This window comes from Zonotrichia albicollis, chromosome 21 (genome assembly GCF_047830755.1).
Source record: "Zonotrichia albicollis isolate bZonAlb1 chromosome 21, bZonAlb1.hap1, whole genome shotgun sequence".
NCBI lineage: Eukaryota > Metazoa > Chordata > Aves > Passeriformes > Passerellidae > Zonotrichia > Zonotrichia albicollis.
Window position 1 is genome coordinate 8,418,719 of NC_133839.1, and position 21,169 is coordinate 8,439,887.

At 46.3% G+C, this 21,169-nt stretch overlaps 1 protein-coding gene across 2 annotated transcripts in view; it reads right to left on the reverse strand.

Moving 5' to 3' along the window:
• Positions 1–395: 395 nt before the first annotated feature.
• DDX31 (DEAD-box helicase 31) overlaps positions 396–21,169 on the reverse strand; it is a 43,859-nt gene continuing 23,085 nt past the window's right edge. For both annotated transcript variants that reach the window (XM_026797513.2, XM_005494130.4), the window contains exons 17-20: positions 19,740–19,821; positions 13,106–13,217; positions 7,854–8,034; positions 396–825 (exon numbers count right to left, since the gene is read on the reverse strand). In XM_026797513.2, coding sequence (XP_026653314.2) covers positions 675–825; positions 7,854–8,034; positions 13,106–13,217; positions 19,740–19,821 — 526 coding nt within the window. In that variant the 3' untranslated portion in view covers positions 396–674. The remainder of the gene's footprint in view (positions 826–7,853; positions 8,035–13,105; positions 13,218–19,739; positions 19,822–21,169) is intronic.

Genomic DNA, 21,169 nt, shown 5'->3' on the forward strand with positions numbered 1-21,169 from the left:
GTTTGTCCCCAGGAGCTCTGTGCCCATGAGCTCTGCCCAAAGGGACTCTGTGTCACTGCACTGAGGAGTGCTCCACAGTCCTGCCACTGGCATCCCTGCAGGTGCCAATTGTGCCTAACAGTGACCAGGGACAGACCCTGCCCAGTGCACAGGGACACGAGAGGAGGGGGCAGCAGTGTGGATTCATTACCTGAGACAGGAGCAGGAGTGCTCCCTGTGCAGTGACAGGGCACAGGGCACATTCCCCTCTCCATGGTGCTCCTCCCTGCCACGTTTACCTGGCTGGAAACAGCAAGTGAAGGGATTGGGGAGTGTTCCTAAAACACAAAAGCATCTCCTGCCTGCCCAAACTTGTCTCACTTTTATGTTGCACACACATCACATTTCTCTGAAAATCACATTTAACCTTTTTTTATTTTCCTTGCTAAAAAACCATCCCAGGAACACGGTGCATCTTCAGGAGGCCACATTGAACTGCAGCAGTACACCAGGACACGCCCAGATTCCATCCCACTTGGACCTATGGAATGAAGGGGAGGAGGCCAAGATCCCCAGGATCCCTCCCACACTCGCCTGATAAATGGAAACACTCCTCAGCTGCTTTGGCAGGTCACCCTGACCCCCGGCTGAGGCACTCCAGCAGCTTTTACAGCCACGGACTGGAAGGGCCTGGCTTATGTTGGAATCTGCTGGTTGCCAGCTTTCCTCTGCTTTTTCTTCTTCTTCTTGACCTTGGCTCCAGCAGTGTCCATCCCACTGGAATATTCAGAGCACAGGAGCTCAGCAAGGCGACGTTTGCTGTGGGTCTTCTTGAGCAGCTCAGACCTGGGCAGGGGGAAGAGCAGAGCAATTCAGAAATTCAGGAATTCAGAACCCCTTCTCCTGCAACACCACTGACAGCTGCACATTTAGAGAAGGAGCAGCTCCCTTTCCTTGAGGCTTGATTTGAAATTCTGCCTCGTGCAAAATTAGGTTTTGTTGTGACAGGTTTCCACAAAGGTGGCAAAATCTCACAGCGTTTTTCAAAGCAAGCCTTTGTTCTGTACAAATGCTCTTGCAGGGGTGGTGGGGAGAAGGAGGGAAGCTTGTGTGCCTGAAGGCTGATGAATGAGGTGACACAGCAGTTTGGAAATAATAATAATAATAATAATAATAATAATAATAATAATAACAACAACCAACCTAACAGCACAATGACATTGAACAATGGAAATGTTTTATAAATAAAGCTTAAATCCACAACCCCCTCCCAAATAAACCAAGGAAAAAATTAGAATGTCATGAGTCTAAACCCAACAGATTTTCTTTTCTTGCAGTGTCCTGCAGCCATCCCATGCACCTCACAGCCTCCCCCTCCAGAGATTGGCTTTTGCAAGGGTAGCTGCATTTTGCATGGCCACCAAACTCCAACATGGGTGTCCCTGCAGCCCTAAACTGCCAGCTATAAATATAAAAACCCACTCAGCATTTTCCCACCATGAGTTCTGCTACTGTCCTGTGCTATAACCTTGGGCAAAGCTCACTGTCAGTTATTTTAAATACAATTTCCTGGGTGCAGGAATGAAGATTCCCTACCTCATTCCCATGGTCCTGGGCACAACAGGGTGTCCACATGGCATGTCCCACCCTCCTCTTCATCACCACAGAGTCACAGCCTGGTTTGGGTTGGAAGGGACCCTAAACATTCCCTTATTCCTTCAACTAGACCAGGTCCAACCTGAGCCCCTTCCAGCCTGAACACCTCCAGGGTCACCTCTCTGACAAGTTCTGGTAAGGACCTGTAACAAACCTCAAGAGTTTCCAGAAAAACAGAACAGAAATCTGTCTGTCCCTCTGCACATGAGGGAACTGAACTGAACAGCAGCCCCAGAGAGCTTTGGTGACAACACAGGCACTCAGCAGTCCTAAAGGTGACACTTTCTAGCACTCAAAGTCCCTTCAGGTGCCCAAACCCATGCTGGGTGTTGGAGAGAAGGAAGAAATTCTGGCTGCAGCAATGGATCAAGGCATTCAAACACCCAGGGAGGACAAGGGAATGAATTCTTGGCTGCCTGGGGTGTTGTTTGCTCCCTTCCCACAGCCTGTACAGGGATATCCTCTGCTCAGCCAGTGGCTGAAGCTCCTATTTGACACTTTGATTGTTGTCTCCAAGCATTTCCTACAGTAATTCCTGGGTTTCCAAGCAACACACCAGTTTACTGAACAACAGAGAACTCTCTGCTGCAGAAGGACAAGGAATCCACCAGTAGCTGCAGGGCTGAGCTGCAGCTCAGCAGGGAGGTTGTCCAACACTTTATTATCAATCAGGTGAAATTGCTGCCCAATTAGTAAATCAATACTCCCTGCTGAGGTGATCAGCTGTGCACAGAAAAGCAGGGATGCAGGGGAAAAGGAGCTCTCTCCCTCTAACCCAAGGCCACAAAAATCAATGGAGTTGTGCTGTGGAACCTGTGCTCATCACACACAGAAGAAAAGCAGCTGTCAAAGCCCTGTGTAACCATGAGATGGAGGAGCTGCAGGGAACCAGGAAACTGCACCAGCTCAGGAGCCCTGATTCCTGCTGTAAAGCTGTAAATTCCCCTCTCTGCCCAGCTGGTGACAGCCTCTGGGAGCAGCAAGATAACCACAGAGCATCTTCCCTCACCAGGGGTATGAGACAAAGCCCAGGAGAACTGAGCAAGCCCTTAACACTCACCCCTGAGCATCCCTGGGCAAGGATTTTAATCTCTTTGGCCTCCCTGTCCATTCTCCCAGCTCTCCCTGGGCTTTCCCTGGTGGGATGTTAATTTAAGGGAGCTCTGGGGTGATACTGTGGCAAAAAGCTTCACAGAAAAGCTGTAAATGTAAAGATGCATTTGCAACACAGACAGAACCCATGTTCCCATCACTGGAAAAGCACATGGGTGATGAGCATCTCTTGCTGTGATCTCATGTCTAGGCATCATGGTATACTGAGACAGAAGAAGGAATAAAAGACTCAGGTTTAGAGCTGCCTATGCACATCTGTAATGAAGCTGCAACCTCACAAAAGTTGGTACCAAGACCCTCAGCAAAGACACAATAAGGAAAAAGAGGAACTGTCCCCAGATGACTTTGTTATCTCCTCAAAAGCTGGAAAAGACCAGGCCAAAGTTTTAAAGACAAAAAAAAAAAAAAATCTGACTCCTTCAGAAAACTGGAATGATTTAAACACTGTTTAAACATGAGAAACTTGTGAATCTTGCTAAGTACATCACTGAATGGTGAAAAGGCAGGAGAAGAACATCAGGAAGGAAAAGTGTCCAGTGAAGGGAAGAGTAAAATCCTTCTCTCCTCTGCTTCAGTTCCTTCCTACACCCCCTTACAGTTCCCAGCCTGCTGCTCCCCTTCCCCACCTCAGCCACAGGGATCTCAGGGATGCTGGTGCTGCCCAACCCTCCATCTCTGAGCAAATCTGAATGCTTTGCACTGATCTCCTTGTGCTGGCTCAGAAGATGCCTCCTCTGCTCATCTTTCCCCACAGTGTGAGTGAGTTTGTTCTTGGAGGTGCCTCTCAACCTGGCTGGCATCACTGCCAGCTCCTTTGTCTTGCTGTGTGAGACGCTGCTGCAATGCAGTGCCCAGGTGCAGTCACCTCTCCCAGCATCTGCAGCCTCCAAAGGCTCCCAACCTGCTCCAGCTGAGGCAGGAGGAGGATGAAGTTCTGCCACAGAGTCCCAGAACTCATGGTGTGTCTTTGGAGAGACCCGAGGAGGCCGTTCCATTTATCAGAAACCATTTCAACGTGGATTGCACCATCAATCTGCCTGACAGCATCTCCAACAGCTCCTTGACACTGTGCCAGCAGCAGAGCTGGGTTACCTCTGGGCCAAGGCTGCTGCAACACCTGCTTTTCCTGCTTGGAGCATTGGATGAACCATCTGCAGCCAATGCAACCCTGTTTGGGTTGGTTTTGCTGCTGTTCTTTGTGCAGAGTGGGGGCAAGAAATCCATCAGCAATCCTCCACTGCTCTCGACAGGTCAACAGATGGCCCAGGTCCTCTGCTCCCAGCTGATGCAGATGCTTGAGAAGATCAAGGAAAATTATTACCCAGCCAGAATGAGCACCAAGCCTGGTCCAGAACACTCAGGGCAGGGTGGTCTCCACACTGGGGTGTGCTGAGCAGCAAAGCCCACCTTGCCCTACTGAAGTTAAATGCATTTCAGCCACACAGAAACCCCAGTCCCACTTTCACTGCCACCCCTTGGTCTTCACCCTATGGAAACAGGCAAAAAGCAGCACTGGGAGGCTGGGATCCACCCAGGATTCTTGCTTCTGTCAGGCCCTTTCCCAGCCCAGAATCCAGAATATATTTCAATTAGACAGAGATGACAATTTTTGGTGCACAGAGGTTTTCCAGCTCTGTGGGCAAGCACTGTTCACTTGATTGGAGATGGAGCAAAGGCTCTGTGCTGCAGCCACAGTGGAACAGGACAGTAATAAAGGGCACTGCTGTATGCAGGAAACAATCAGATGGGTTTTACAACTATAAAACTTTCATTTCATAAGAGGATTTCTTTTATAACATCATGATGTGGTAGCCAGGACTCACCTGTGTCCCTGAACTGCCTTAATGAAGAGTGATGGTGATGTTTCTTTTCACAGCAGCCATGTCTCTCTTACTCTCATTTTTGGCTCCATTTGCCCATGCTCTTACCTGAGCTCCAGTTTGGCTTCCTAGAGCACACTGCCCAAAGTGAAATTCCCAGTGGGCAGAATTCCAAAGCTGCATTTTGACTAATTAAGTGATATCAGGAAAGCTCTAAATGTGCACATAAAAACTGGCAAGCAAAGTGCTTCTAATGATGAGACAATTGCTGTGCAGGGAGGCCCAGCTGCAGCCTTGAGTCACAAGCCCTGTGTTTCTTCAAAAATTGTCAATGCCAAGATGTTTAAAAGTGGAACCAAGGATGTGGTGGGGGAGAGAAGGTAAAAGGCCACGAGTTTGCACCCAAAGCAAAGTGCTGCCCTGGCCATGAGGAGGACACAGGGCTACAAGATCTGTTTCCCAGGAGCTGTCTGATTCTATCTGACCATGCTGAAGAATGAATTAACACAATGATCCTGCAGCCAAAGCCTCCAGGCCATGCCCATCTCCACATCAGAGCAATGGCACTGTGATAATGAGGTACAGCAGTGCTCTCAAACTCCTCTCCCTGATCCCATTTCACTTGAGGGCTGGGCTTAAACTCTGAAGCACGAGGGGGTTTTCACCTTTGTTTTCATATTACTTTTTGCATATGCTGTAGCAATTCTTGATACTCTCAAGTAAATTCTATTTTTCTGAGCATATCTTGCATCAGAAATTCCTGTAGCAGGGAGTTCCACAGAATCAGCTGAACTAAAGAGCCACCTTTCTTTGTGATGGCTCGAACTCACAAAAAAGCCAAATTAAGTTGCAACTGCTCAGTGCAGTGAAAGCCTTTGGGGGCACACACTGATTTCAAAGGGAAAGCAGGCCCTCAGTTGATGCAGAATGCAAAAGCCTGAGCAGCACAGGGATGCATGGTGGAATGTGCATTGTGAAGGAGTCAAAAGACAAATCTATCTGGCCTGTCAGCCCCTTCCTCGGCGTGCTGCGACTCCAGCAAAGCAAGGACAGCTAATCCCTCAGTGCAGGTGGGATCAGCTTCCTTGCTCCAGCCTGCAGCCAAAGCATGAGCCCAGACACTGACTAAGCTGATGTACTGTAATTCAATATGCAGTATCTGGTTCTCATGCTCATCTCTCACCTCAACACAGCATTGCAACTTTCTGCGAACAGCGCCGGCAATTATTTCTCCGCCTTCAGATCGGGTTTTGCAAGATGCACTCCAGCTAAGGGGACAGCTGGTTTGCACAAAGACCTCTGAAAAATGCATGGAAGTTGACGTGGGCACTGAGGAGAGGGCTGCTCCCACATTTCAGCACTGGAACATCACACACCTGGCTGCTCCCTCTCGCTGTCTCACCTTCCCCCAGCGGGCTCTCCAAGGAGGCGCCAAGCACAAAAGGAGACTTCAAAAGAAATGAAAAGTTTTCTTTGTCCTCTTAAGGAAACATTTAATGATTGCCTTTACCCCACTTTCAACCTGCTCTTTATTCTCTAGGCAGGTGCTGAGAGATGAGGCTTTAGTGAGCAGCCTGATTAAAAACCAGTATCAGATGTTGGGAGACAATGTGTAATACGACAACCAACACTCACAGCATCATGTGAGAAATATAATTAAAAAGATTGCTCTGTGACTGTGCTGTTATAATTTCAAGCCTTGCATTTTACAATGAGAAACCATTTGTCTTCTAAATGGCAGGCTAAGTTTTGCTTTCTGCTTTGTCAGTGTGAAATCAAGAGCAATTCTCTAAGTTAATAGCATAATCTTGGATTTATGCAAGTGCAAACTGAATTTGAATCAATATTCACTTTCTCTAAACTATCCTATAAATACTAATATACCCTCTCCCTTTATTTATTTATTTTTTAAGCACACACAGAGAAAGCTGATTAAAGCCAAATTTCCCAGGCAGGAACAATTGTTGCACATCACAACTTTGGCTTTTTTTTTTTTTTTTTTTTTTTTTGCAGGGTCTTAACTCTGCAGATGCTCCCGGATTTGAAATCTGGAATCTTGAGCCGTGACAGAGCTGTGCAAAGTCTGCCCACTTTCCTTGAGCTGCAATTCTGTGATCCACGTGCAAATGAGCTCTCAAATCACTCTCAGACCATTTGTTCCAACACCTCCACAGCCCCACAGCTCCTGTGTGTAAAAACCTACTGTATCCTGAGCTTGTCTGTGCTCTAATGGGATGAAGACTTGGGGAGGAGGAACCCCCATCTAAAAGAGGTTTGTAACAAGGGAAAAAGTAGCTCTAACAGAGTAGCAACATCACAGGAACAGAGAGAGGCATTGTTACAGGCCAAGTAATCCTGTGACACGCTACTGTCACTCATAGCCTGACACCCTGCTGGGCCAGCAAGACATCAAAGCCCACCCCATACCATCTTACATGCTCTTTATCAGCTAATCAGGCTATTCTTCCCGAAATAAAGCTCCCTTAAATCCCCTGCTCACAGGGGCATTCCCATCCTGTTGCCCATCTGCTGAGGAGGGTCAGCTGGAGCAGGAGGCAGAGCAGTGGCCTGTCCCTGGTGGCTGCTGAAAGCAGGACAATGCACGCTCCAACTTTTTATTTTCAAATCCCTTCCCCTTGCATTTTTTTCCTTTTTCTTTTCACAGGATAGGTGCATGTGCAAGAGAAGTGCCCAGCCCTGGAACAATTATGTTCATTAGTGCTTTAATTGCATGGCTGAGGTTTGCTAACAGGGTTTGTAGCAACAATTACACAGAAAATGTCACCATTGAGGCTGATAAAGAAAAAAGATTTTCCTCCTTTGAATTATTGCAATGATTTTTCTGGATCCTGCCATTGCACTGGGGAAGAGAGCATGCCCTCAGCACTGTGATCCCAAAAGAGAGGATTTTCTGTCCTGAACAAATCAGAGCAGCCAGGGTCAGATGCACTGAGCACCTTCAGCTCCCCTGCAGGCACAGAAGAGGGCTCAGGGCTCCTCCAGCAGCACCAGGGAGTCTCCAGCTCTGTACACACAACAGGAGAGCCCAGAACAGCCCTGAACACACACCAGAGGGGACAGAGCTGCACTCTGGGCTTGCTGCAGACTATCCTCAGGACAGATCCCATAAGATTTTGAAATTTTTTTCCCAGAGCTACTCACACCTCCAGGTTTGCAGAAGGATCATTTCTACCAACAGATCTGCTTTTTTTACACTGGATTCCTGGAGCAAGCCCAACCACCTTGAGGAGCAAAGCACAGCTCAGGAACATCAGGCTGACCTACCTTTTTGGCTTTGCTTTGGTTTTCTTCTTTGAGGCTGCAGTTGGAAGAGCAGTCAGGTTCTGGGGGGCATCTCTCAGCCCAAAGCTCTTGGCCACATGACCCAGGTGGAGAGATTTGATGTGGAAGATGTGCTTGAGCTCCTTGGGATAGGTGGTATAGGCACAAAGGAAAGACTGCAGTGCTGAGGGGAAGGAAAAACACCAGTGAATTCTGTTTGCTGCTGCATTTTTATATATATTTATATAAACACTTAAAAGATTCAGCTGTTCCAGCTGAAAGGACATGGGGCTGGTCCTTTGGGACACCTTCTGGTCAGCAGCTGGCAGAAAAGGTTGGCATGTTAAAAACCTGTGAAGGTTGCACAGCACTGGTGCAATCCCAAAAGGTGCTGGGGAGGTGTTAGGAACTGAAACAAAGCTCCACTGAATTGTTGGGTTTGGCTCCTGCAAGGCTGCTCCTCTGGCCACAAAAGGTGAATTTGTGGCATTTCTCTCAAGAGTCATTGATACTGAGTGGCAGCAGATAAGAGGAGAGTGGGAACAGAGATGCAGGGATGAAGAAAAGGAAGCATGGAGATGGCACAGGAAGGCTCCTCTGATATTAGAGTCCCAGTAGTCCATGCATTTTTCACCAGTTACCAGCTAGTCCCTTATAAATATCTGAGAGCCGGATGGATTTCCTGACTCATCAGCACACTGAGAACAGAGCTCACCTTCTCAAAAGGGAAAAATAATAGAACTGTGTGCAAATTTCCCTTCCCATCTTTATATTCCTGTAATGCCCTTCCCTCAGGGCTCATTGCTCTAAAGACAATCATCCACTAATATGAGCACTACCTCTGCTCCTCCCCATCCCCAGAACGTTCACTACACCCGGGCTGGCCCCTGCTCTGGGAATAGAGAGACTTCCAGAAGGAAATTCTGCAGCTCAGAAAATGCCTCCCCTCAATCCCCAGCTTGCTAAACCTCCTGTGTGCCCCCAGCCCTGAGTCCAAAGCACCTCCTGCATCTTCCTCTCCCTGTCACTCCCTCCAGCAGTGAGCTCTAAACTCTCACCTCTCCTGCCCTTGCCTGTTGAGCCACCGGACCAGCAAGTTTGCCCACAGCTTATGTCTAATCTCTTGGCAGCAGCCGGAGATTGGAGTTTATGAACAGTAATAAAAATGTCATTTTAGCAGATCAGCTCCTGGAAGGACCCAGGGAATCCATCAAAGCTCTGTTTACTGAGCAAAGCGAACTCCTTTTCCCAATCGATGAGAAGAAAAGATTGAGTTTTTTGCACCTTCTTCCCAATTTCACAATGCTGCTCTTTTAGAGGCTTCTGAGCACCAGGAGACCTGTGTTTTCCCAAAAAAGAGAATGCTAAATTCCAAATACTGTCTCAGTCTCCTGTCTGAAGGCCATCCTTCTGAGGGCTTATAAACCAGCTCAAATGCTCTCAAAACTCCTGTTCTGCTGCTATTTTTTTTTTCATAAAGTTATTGGTCAAATTCACCTATGAGAAGGTGTAACTCTTCAAAGGGAACAATAGGAACTTGCTCCTGCTTTGAATTGAGTCCCATTGGAGCTAATACAGCTGTCTGCCTCACAGCATTTGAAATGGCTGATACTAAAGATCCTGTTATTATGAAGGCTGAGCTCACCTCCCACAGCCGTGCAGAGAGGAAAAGCTGCTGGTACCAACCCCCCAAAATCAGAATTACAGAATCAAAAGTGTCAAAGGCTCCCCCTCTTCCCAAAGTCCTGACAGACATCTGCCAGATCCAGCTGTGAGCACACAAAAGCAGGGAGAGCTGCAAGGCACTAACCCAGAGCTGAGCTGAGAGCTGCAGGTCACAGAGCCAGCCCAGGAAATGCCTCACCTTGAGCAGCCCAGAGCTGAGATGTTCATTACAGCACCCCAGAGATGGAAATGAAGACCTTTGTGGATGAGATTCTTTTTAAAATCTTTACTATCAGGTCTTTAGAGTGTTGCCAGAGTCATGTTTTCTGGCTTTTATGTGCAATTAGAGTGGCCAGATACTGAACGCTTTATTGGATTTTTTTTTTTTAAGTTGAAATTCTTTTATGATTTTGTGATCAAAGAGACAGAGCTTTAGGAAAACAACTCACAAAGACTGGTAACAGTGCTGGTCAGGCCATAATTCATGTACAGGGTTCCTTACCTTGATGCCACAGGAACAAACTGTGTGAGCTGTTGAGAGTTTTTACCACACCAACACAAGTCTAAGGTAACAAGCACTGGCTTGGAGTGGGATTTGGGCTTGTGCTCACTAAGACAGAGGATTCAGATTGGTTCTTTGTACCCCTGCATCCCCATTTTTTTCTCCAGGAAATATAAGTGTGGAAAATCAAAGGAAGAAAAGAAAAAAGCCAGAAAAAGAAAAGATGATGGGGTTAGATGGGCTGGTTTGTTGTTATTTTAAACAGGGGATGAGAGGGTAATGGGATATGAAAGGCAGACAGGTGACCTAACCTGCTCACCAGGCTCCCAGCACTGGCCCCAGCAGGGCTGCATAAACTGGGAGGCACTTTGCCAGAGCAGCTGGGAGCAGGAGGGAAGGATGCACCAAAACCACCATGGATCTGAGCACTGTGTCACAGCCCTGGGCTCCTGTGACTCTGCTCTGCCTCCCCACACACAGGTGCTGAGGACAGAAAGGAAGGAGGCAAAATGCTCAATGCTGGCTGTAAAACTGGGAAATGAGGAGGAGGAAGGCAGGGTTTGCTTCCTTACCCTCTCTGTAAGAGAGGATCACTCTCCTGAGCTCCTTCTGGCCCCACAGCTCTGAAATGAAGCACTATCACCATGCAAATCCTCCGCTCCCCAAAAGGGGCTCCACTCTTGCTGAGGTTCATCCTCCAGGTAGCAGGGCCCAGGCAGAGCCCTCCTCCCACCCATCTCACTGCTGATCAGTCAATCAAGTTTGAAGGGCAGCACCTTTCCTGAACCATTTGATTTGAGTGTGGAAAGCACGGGAGGCAGAGGCAGAAGGGGAGAGCGGGCAGGGAGCCACTCTGCTTTTGAAAGCAGGCTGAGGTGCAAGCACTGCTTATTAACATTGACTAGGTCAGAAAATGGGGAAAAACAGAAAAAGAGAGAGAAACAAATGCATCTCTGGCACAGTTTCCAATTGATTGTCTGCCATGAAAGCAAAAGCCAGCTGCCATGTTAATTATTCATGATGCCTGGCTCAGAGGGGAGGAAGAGGGGCTTATGGAAGCCACTCAGCAGTGGAAAATTTGCATATGTAGATAGCAGAGTTGGAAAAAGAGGTGGAGTGCTCCTCTACAAGATAAATGGGATGCACAACATTTCAGCATTTCCTGATGTATTTTCTGTGGTTCTTTTTTGTGGCTAAAGAAGTTATTCATGCTGAGGTCAGCAACAAGTGTGGGTGTGTGCACAGTGACACTGGGTAGAGAGGAACCACAGAGGTTTTTTAGGTGTGACCAGAGTTATTCTCTGGTTGTTCCTGTCACAGGCACTTCAGGCTAGAAGTTTGCAGGGGCTACAGGAAATCCCAAGTGAGCAGCAAGAAGCTCATCCATGCAGAATGAAGGATTATGATTGTTTTAGTCATATGCTTTGAGATTGTGGATTTAAAAAAGCAGCTACAAAACTGCACCACACACCTGAAAATGGGTGCAAGCTGCTTGTGTAGCAAGTCCAGCACTTTCACTGCAGGAGGAAGGTGTTTGAAAACCCCAAGGAACTGAAATCAGCACTGCAGCTGCTGGAGGTGGGGTGAGATTTCAGCCCGGGGATGTGCAGTAGTGGAGGGAGAGCAAGAGTGAAACAGCAGAATTTCAAACCCTTTGCACCTCAATCCAGCCACACATAAATAAAAAAGCGTGCAGAATAATTGGGGTAAGCAGATAGTCATAGGAGATACTCTGGACTGTGACATCACCTGAGAGGGGAGTACAACTTTCAGAAAAAAATAGCACCTCTGACCTCCTGAACAATCACTTCTCAAAATTCCTAACAATTTTCATGCTGAACTTTAATTGTGAGAACAGCCTCTCCTTCTCCAGTTTCTCCAAACACTGTACAACTTCAAGAGCAATTTCCCCATATGGTTTTGGACCCCTTGGAAGGTGATTTCAGGTGATTTCACCTGTCCCACATCTGTATGCAGGTGCACACAGCAGGTACACAGAATGGTAAACAGGAATGATGCAGACCATTCAAATTCATCTCACCGGATTAATTAAAATTAATCTTAAACTGGAAATTAAATTAATTATGAAATTAAAATCTATCTTAAACGAAATTAAAATTCATCTTTAACTGGAAACGCTGCAGAACTGAAATAACTTCTACCCAAGCTTAGAGAGCAGGGCTTGACTCAGAGCAATGAGGTAAAAAAGAAAACAATCAGGAAAGGAGATGTGGGAAGAGGAGACTCATAAAAGGGGAGAGGCTCCAGTCCTAAATACTGTGAACAAGAATGGCTAGTCTCTTTCATATGGGTTTGCATTTTGTGGACTTGTAACTCATAGTCAAATTCCCAGTAAGTGCTCAGGAATTCTGGGCCCAGACTTTCCACAGTGCCAACCCTGCAACACATTTATGGCTCCTCTCAGTTTGGTGTTTCTTTTCCTACCAAAACCCCAGCAACATTTTAATCTTTCTCCCAAATCTGTTTTCCTCTCCATTTTCCAAACTGAGAGGAAGAAGGGCAGAGTCTCTTACACTGCTCAGTGCCAACTGCTTGGAAAAGATGGCACATCAAACCCCAGACTTGTACACAGCTACAATTACTAAGTTCATCCCAGTTTTTATTCTTCCTGCCTTTTTGAGTTGTTGCCCCTCTCTCTTTTATCCCCCATCCCACTCAACCAGCCCCAATCCAAGATCTTTTACTGGTTAGGGTTGCATCCTGCTTTTCAGGCTTCAAATTCACCCCTGGGGTGAACTGGAGGCATCTGATGGGAATTGGAGCAGGATGTGGTGAAATCGCCCATCCCCTTCCCAGCATAACACACACAACCCTGTGATTGGGTCAAAGCCCTTGGATGTGAATCCCACTGAAAGCCAAGACTAAATCTCATTTGCACATAATATGGGAACGCCAGAAATTAACATTTAATATCACCACAAAGCCTTCTGGGCCTGCCTCAGCCCTCTGCAGAGCCCAGCAGCCCCAAAATGTTTCTTCCAGGCCTTTTCCCTGATGCTGTGGCCCAGAAGGAAACCTTGGCAGCTCCTCTGAGCCCTTGTGGGATAAGGGGAAGGAAATCACTGACCTTTCTTGGCCCACCGGACAGTCCCCTCGCTGGAGTGGACGAGATTTTCAAATTTTGTCTGCAAGACCGTGGCTCTCTCCCGGACTTCCTGAGGGTTCTTGCCACAGGATTTCTACCAGGGAGGCAGGAGGATTAGAGGAAAGAGAGAATTTGAGTCAGGAATAATGAAGCAGTTTACAATAGATTTAATAACAGTAAAATCACACAGCAACTACCCAGGGGCCAACAAAGGTAATCCTCTCAATATTACTAGAGGAGGAAAAAAAAAAAATCCAGATAAAGATGTTAAAGTCAGAGCAGCCAGTGAGCGCCGTGTGGTGGGGAGAACAAATCAGTTTTAATTTTGTGTTTTCTAACATCTATCGCCTATCTTTTTCCTTTTCTTTTCCCTTCTCTTTTTTTTTCTTCTTCCAGGTACAACAGGCCAGATCCCACTGCCAGTTTCCATTGGAATTATTTGGAATAACTCCCTCCAGACCCTACAATAACATTTGCAGAGTGATGCTGCAAGCTCCCCTGTGCCCTTCCCCAAAACACCCAGGGCAGGAGACCATGAGATCCACAACCACCCCCAAGCTCCAGAGAAGAGACAAATTCAGCAGCTGTGAACAAAGGCAACCAAATGAACTTCCCATCAATTCCAGCATGGATTTCTACACGAAGTTTCCTGACTGCCAACACATCACATTTGACTGGAACTGCCATCACTTGGCTCCTCTAGAGCAGGACAAGCCCCTTGCACCAAAGGCACGACAGAATAAACTTCCTCAGGCCAAAAGGGCAATTTTGCACGTGTTCCAGCTTTCCTGGGATCAGATTGTAGGATGCACTTCAGGAAATGGAAAACAAACATTCCTGGGAGCAAGCTGTTACTGGGAGGAGAAGAGAGGCTCTCTCCCTCTCTGAGGGATCCAGGCAGAGAAAGGAAATGTGGACCAGAAAACGAGTGAAATGTTTGATGGAAAGCTGACAGCAAAGTGGAAAGCCAAGCATCCATGGATGTGCACCTCTCCACAGCTCTCCAGTGGGACTCAAGACAGGAACCAGCATCCAAGTGGGAGAGTGCCAGATCCAAGGCAGCAACTTGGTATGGTCAGACCCCTCACCCCAGCAGGGCTGGCTGAATACAAACACCCAGCTCCTGGGACGCTGGAGGAACCCTCTGCCAAGGCAGCAATCCTGCTGCTCCTCCCTGCCAGATCTGCATGCTAATGCTGCAAACCCCTCTGTCCTGGGCACTGCTGCCAGGCCAGAGCAGCCACATCCCACTGACACCACAAACCAACCCCAAGGACCCCGGGGGCTGCCAGCACCTGACACAAAGTGCTCTCCTGTCCCACATGTGCCACTCTGTGCCCAATAGCAAATGTGCCCAGAGACAGACCTCAAATGTAGTTTAAATTTGCACTGTGCCCTCTCAGAAACTCAGGATCCCACAGCTTCCAGAATCCCAGGCAATTCCTCAGCAAAGCAAACACACCCAGTGCTGCAGCTCCTGCTCACTCACTGCCTGGACTGCCCCTCCAAGGACAGCCTGGCTGTTTGAACTCATTAACTCCCAGATTTCTGCTCTCTGCTGTCTCCCAGTCCCCTCAAGAAAGGTTCATGACCCATCTCACAGAATCACAGCATCCTTTAGGTCAGAAAACACCTCCAAGATCATCCAGTCCAAACTTGGACTGATCATCACCTTGTCAACCAAACCACGGCACTGAGTGCCACATCCAGTTTTTCCTGAACACCTCAAGGGATGGGGACTCCACCACATCCCTGGGCAGCCCATTCCAATGCTCAACCATCCTTGCAGTGAAGAAATTCTTCCTGATGCTCCACCTGAACCTTTCCTGGCACAGCTTGAGGCTGTATCCTCTCCTCCTGTCCTTGTTCCTTGGGAGCAGGTCCTGACTCCCACCTGATTGTGAGTTCTCTTCCCTGAATCTCTTTTTCTCCAGGCTCAGCCAGTTCTCCCAGCTGCTCCTCATACAATTCACTCTGTGGATCCTTCCTCAGCTTCTCTGGACACTCCTTTCACAGATTCTTCGAAATTCAGGTGTGCCCTGAAGCTGAGACCATCCCCAGCCAAGAGCTCTGCAGAGAGCCACAGTTTCTTCCTCAAATCTCTTTTCCTCCAGGCTCAGCCAGTTCTCCCAGCTGCTCCTCACACAATTCACTCTCAGGATCTTTCCTCACCTTTTCTGGACACTCCTTTCACAGATTCCTCTAAAATTCAGATGTACCTTAAAGCTGAGACCATCCCCAGCCAAGAGCTCTGCAGAGGGCCACAGTTTCTTCCCCAAATCTCTTTTCCTCAGGGCTCAGCCAGTTCTCTCAGCTGTTCCTCACACAATTCACTCTCTGGACCCTTCCTCAGCTTCTCTGGACACTCCTTTCACAGGTTCCTTTGTGAGTTGTTTTTCCTGCACCTCTTTCCCTCAGGGCTCAGCCAGTTCCCTCAGCTGCTCCTCACACAATTCACTTTCTGGGCCCTTCCTCACCATTTCTGGACACTCCTTCCCCAGGTTCCTCTGACTTCAGGCATGCCCTGAAGCTGAGCCCATCCCCATCAAGGACTCTGCAGAGGTTCAGTGACCCCCAAGTGGCCACTCCTTGTTGTCACCACCAAGTTTCCACCGCCGTGAAACACAAAACTTTCTGGCCCCGCCTGCTCCTCCCGGCCCCCGGCACTTTCCTTTTGTTCAGCCTCCTGGCAGCACCAAGTGTCACCTTCCCAGCGCTTTTTAATATGAATGTGAAATTAGTGAGGTTTGCCCTTTCCCCTGGCGGACAGAATCCTCTGTTATTAAAAAGTAAAGCACTTTAATAATGAAAACTTTTTCTCTTTTTCCTGTGTTTTAACTGTTTAAAATTAATGAGAAGGGCATAACGGTTGTCAAAGCGATATTGAAAGCTGGGTAGCCAGGACCGAATAAGCACGAAAATCCCTCCAGAGTGTTAAATAAACAGTGCTTCAGCCCCCTCTGAATCCCTGTGTTGGTTATTGTATACATTCTGTAACAGCACTCAGAATAGATCTGAGCACCAGGGAGGCAGAAAGGTTTCAGAATTCCAATAAAGGCCTCAAATTAAAGACAGCCTGGTGCGAATTCCAGGAGAAAATTAAAGAGACCTCAAGCTTAAGTGACAGGTGACTTGCTTCTGTGTCACAACTGTCAGGGGATTTAGTGATAATATGGCAATATATTACAAAGGACTTTTCTTATTCCCCCCTTTAGGTTTCAAAATGAGGCATCTCTTCTTCCTGGTGCTGGGGGAAAATAATAAAAAAAAAAAAAAAGTAAGACAAAAATGAGGGATAAAAAGCTAGGTGCATAATTTCCAAAGTGTGAGGTCAGTGCAAGAGATATAAATAAAAAAAAGCAAATGGCAGGAAACATAATGTCCCTGAAAAACAGCTTCTCCCCTCCTCCCATCTCCACTTTGTCTTTTATCCCCTTCAGACCCTTGAGACAGAACTCATTTTAAAATTGCACCCTAATGGGCATGAAAAAAAAAACTGTGTTTGATTCCTGTCTTCCAGGGAGGTTCAGCTAAAAAACAAAAAAACTCCACCCCAATAATAATAAAAAAAAATCTAAATTTAAAACTGACTCAGAGGCAAACTGAAAATAAAACCTGTCCATGACTGAGTGTCTGGACAGATCAAATAAATCACTGCTACTGGAGGGGCATGGAAGCCATTCCATGTGCTTTACTCACACAGGCAAGCTTTAGTCCTGGTTTGGATGAGCAGGACAATTAATTTGAGACCTTAGACATTTTTCCAAGACCCCAAAGATAAAAGCCTACCCCAGAGGTTTGCTTGATCTGCATCCCCATCCCTCTGTTAAACAAGCAGCACTGTTGCCATCATGGAGAAACAGTGGGATAGGAGAACTTTTTCTGCCTTGTGATTCCTTAAAATCCTGTTCTGGCAGATCCCAAACCACTGGCATAATGAGTGTGGACAATGACATTATTTATAAGCTAAAAGAAGAAATGCAAGAGAGAAAAGTCAAAGTGCAATGTTATTTAACCAGTTTGAGACATCAGGGTAACTCCCAAAAATGCCAACTCCACCAGGAAAAGATTTATGGATTTCTGTCAAAAAAAGGAAACTTCCAGTGATGAAGATGGCAGGTTTTAGGTTTGAGAGGTTGGGATAAGTACTGAAAACTTCTGATTTAATTAAGAGAACATGATAATGGAAAAAAAAAATAAATTGAAACACAGTAAGACTAGACTGAGGTAGAAAAGTTCATTCTTAAAACAGGAAAAAAAAAAAAGGAAAGATGGGGAAACCCACCAAAAAGCCTGGCTGTAACATCTCCTGCTTCCATTATACTTCAAAACAAAATGAAGGATTTTGTTTTAATAACAACTTTTTACTAACCTCCACACACCTTCTCTAGAACTCACCAAGTCCCCCTTGCCCCCCTCCATAACAGTTGAAAGATCAGATTTATTCTCTTTGTAGGCAGGTGAACATTCACACGCCCAGACATAGCCACATATATATTTCATATACCTAAATATAAAATATACATTTTACAGGCACTTCAGCTTGCTCCCTGGCTGCACACAGAAGCCCAAAAAAATACATGTTCCAACGTGGTACTTATAATGGACTTGAGTTGAGGCAATGAGAACTGAAGAGCATCATAATGAGGTTCCTGTGTGCAGGACTATAATATATACATGACTCAGAGCTCAGAGAGAGTGAGAGCAGAGCTGAACCTCCCTCCAATGGCAACATCCCAACAGGATCAGGTTCAGCTCCTCCTGACACCTCCTCAATCCCCCCTGTCCCACTCCACTCTCAGCTTGCTGGGCTGTCCATGTGGCAAATTTAGGGAATTTAATAGAGATTAACTCTCCTGAAAATTGGGAAATGCCCCTGCAGCTTCTGAGCAGACCACTCAGAGCCTCCATGGCAATATAAACATGGAGCTAACAAACACAGCAAGCCCATTAATATATTTTTCAAGTCATTCCTGCAGGAGTCTGTTTCATATTGACAGAACTGCTGTAATTCCATCTCCATTAAACGATACAGAGTTTTTCCCAGGAAGAGAAACTCTATTCTTAAATGCCAGTTCTTTCAGACTGAGTAACATAAAAACTGGGTATTCTGTATTTCTTAGCTCCTGAGAGAGATTAAAACCATCCTACAACCACAGTGGATGGATCTCAGCTCCAGTGAAGTCAACAGCAAAATCCCACTTGCTTTGATGTCAGAGGGAAAAGAGGAATTTAATCCCACCTTTGAAAGCAAAAGGAACCAAGTCCTTCTGTGCAGCACCTGGCACTGCCCAAACCAGCAACTGCTCCTTTCAAAGAGGGGCTGGGTTTGGAGCCTTTTGGAAAGAAAAGGAAGAAAGCCAAAAGATGTGTATTTAAAAAGTTCTGTGCTTAAATGTGTAGAGCATTTGACAATTGGGAAGCATGGCAGAAATACCAAACAGGCTTGGTTAGGTTTTTGTTGTTAAAAAGAGATTTTCTCCTGCTGCTTTTCCAAACCTAAATTGAAATTTCCTGGAACAAAACATGTTTTCTTTTTTCTCCATGTCCCATGAAATAACATTTGTCCGACATCTGGAACAGCGAAAATTCTGTCTCATGTCAGTAACAAATTTAAAGTACAATTTCTAAATGGAATTGTTGAAAAAGTCTTTAAAGGAAATATGAAGTCACTCTCCTATAAGCACATTTGGGACAAAAGGAAAGTATTTATATATGGAATTACTTAAAATAATTTCTGCACTAACAAAGCACAACTTTGCTACGAGGTGATATTTGTAGGCATGACCCAGACATTTAAAACAGACATTACAGGCTGATTTCAGCCAAAACCAGTAGTGGGAGAGAGCTTTAAACAGAGCTGCATCTCAGCAGAGCTCAGAGCTGGCTGTGTGTGAGTGCACAACACTGAACAGCTTTCCCAGGAACACCACGGCCCCACCAGCCAGCACTGGGAATGAGGAGCCTCAGACACGGGGTAACAAAGGCACAGGCAGGCAAAACAGCAACAAGAGGGAAAAAAAAAAGAGTGTGTGCTGCATCATGCTTGACACATTCTTGACTTCCATTCAAAATGCAGGTTCTTGCAGGATTTAATTTGCCAGAGCGCAGCAACGCCCGAGACATCAATTGCAAATGAGTGAATTCTGTGAATTAGCAACTTGAAGGCAGACCCAAAGCTTGCCCAAGTCAATAAAAAGGTGCCTGTCAACCCAGGGAGCTTTGGTTTAGGCTCCAAGTAAATACAGATGATAAAAACCCTGATGTAACACATCAACAAATGCATTTTCCTCATTTTTTTGAGAGCCATTTGTCATCTCCAACAGTATTTTAGTGCAGAAACACAGGAAAAACAGAAATACTGTACATGAAGAAACACAGAGATTTTGCATCCAGAAACCTTCCCTACCTGTTACAAAGATATTTGCTGAAGAGTTAGCAAACAACTGCTTTCTGGGAACAACAAAAGACTGAAAAATTGTGATATAAGATAGTTCTATAATTATTTACACTGACTGACATCCTGGATGTAAAGACAGACACTGTTGCAGGAACACTAGTGATGTTGGACTGGTTATGAACACTGGAGCAATTCCAAAGCAGCAGAGGAACTCACCCTGCTCCCTGGTCTGTGCACCCTGAAGCGATCATCCTTCATCAGGGTGGCCAACACCTTCTCCATCTTCAGCTCTGAAACACTGAGGCAACAAAGACAAAAAATTACTGCTTCTCCTGCTTTGAAACACAGCCTGCAATGAGGCACAGGCTGGTAATGGAGAGCAAAACAATTGAGATTCACAGTTTAACTTGGGAATTTATTCCTGAAATACACAAGGTCTTAGCCCAGACACTCCCTCATCACCCCTAAAAGTGGAACTGCTGTAAAATCCAAACCCCTGCTTTCAGTGGCACAGAGACACAGTTTCACCCACAATTTTGTCACTGTTTTAAGTCAACAACACACACACTCCAATTTTAGCAGAGCATCAAAATAACTGAGGGTGCACTTTCTATTCACTGAGTCTCCTTGGCTCTTAACCAAGAGGAACTGATTAAAGAAATAAATTGGATTATACTTCCATTATTTTCATAATTTTTCTTTCCTTGCACTGAGAAGCACCAGAACAATTAGGAAGCACCTGGTTATTCTTGTCACCAAAAGAAACTCAAGACAGAGCTGAAGCAGCTCATAACATTAATGCTCCTTGTATATTTGTTTTGTAACTATAAAGAACAAGATCTGCAACCTCCACCTTGAACCCAGGGGGTGTCCAACATTTCTTTTTTCCCTCAGTGACATGGGCAGGAGCAGGTTGGTTGTTAACTGTGAGAAAGAGACTGAGGGAGGCACCCACAGGCTGGAAGCACCTGCTCCACTTTGTTTGCTACTCCTGGCACACCTTGTCTCCTCCTGTTTAGCCCCCAGAGTCTCTGCAATGAGAGACAGTGCTCAACCTTCACTCAAAGGATGAATAATGACCTCTCACAACACCAAGGAGCTGAAACTAAAGTGTGCAAAGACACAGCTCCTTCCTCTCATGGTCACTTAAGCTCAGAGGGTAACAACAAACCCTGAGGAACTTTCCCCATCAGCCAATTCCCCTGCAGCTCCATCCCTCTGGTGACATTTCCTTCTTTCCCACAGGATCCTGTGTGATTCCAGCTCCTTGCTACCTCACTCAGGTCAAAGCTCACAGGCACTTCCCAATGGACAAACTCACCTTCCAATTCATTTATAGCCTCAAAAGCCCCCTCTGACATCAGACACACAGTTTGCTTTCCTTTCCTGCTCTGAGAACTCACCTCCCCTCTCATCTGAAGTGCAAAGCCAAAGCCCAGCCCATCAGGGACTCCACAGCATTTTTTTTTTTAAATACAGGAGACTCATTCAGCTGTCCTAGCCAGGCTTCACACTGGGCATTTATTTTCATTCTGTCGACTCACATTCCTCCTGTAGGTTCAACCAGATGATTTATTCTCCAGTCCTGCTTGCATGACACTGCTGGGTCCTGCTATGGCCCAGATATGGAAATGCTTAGAAACCTG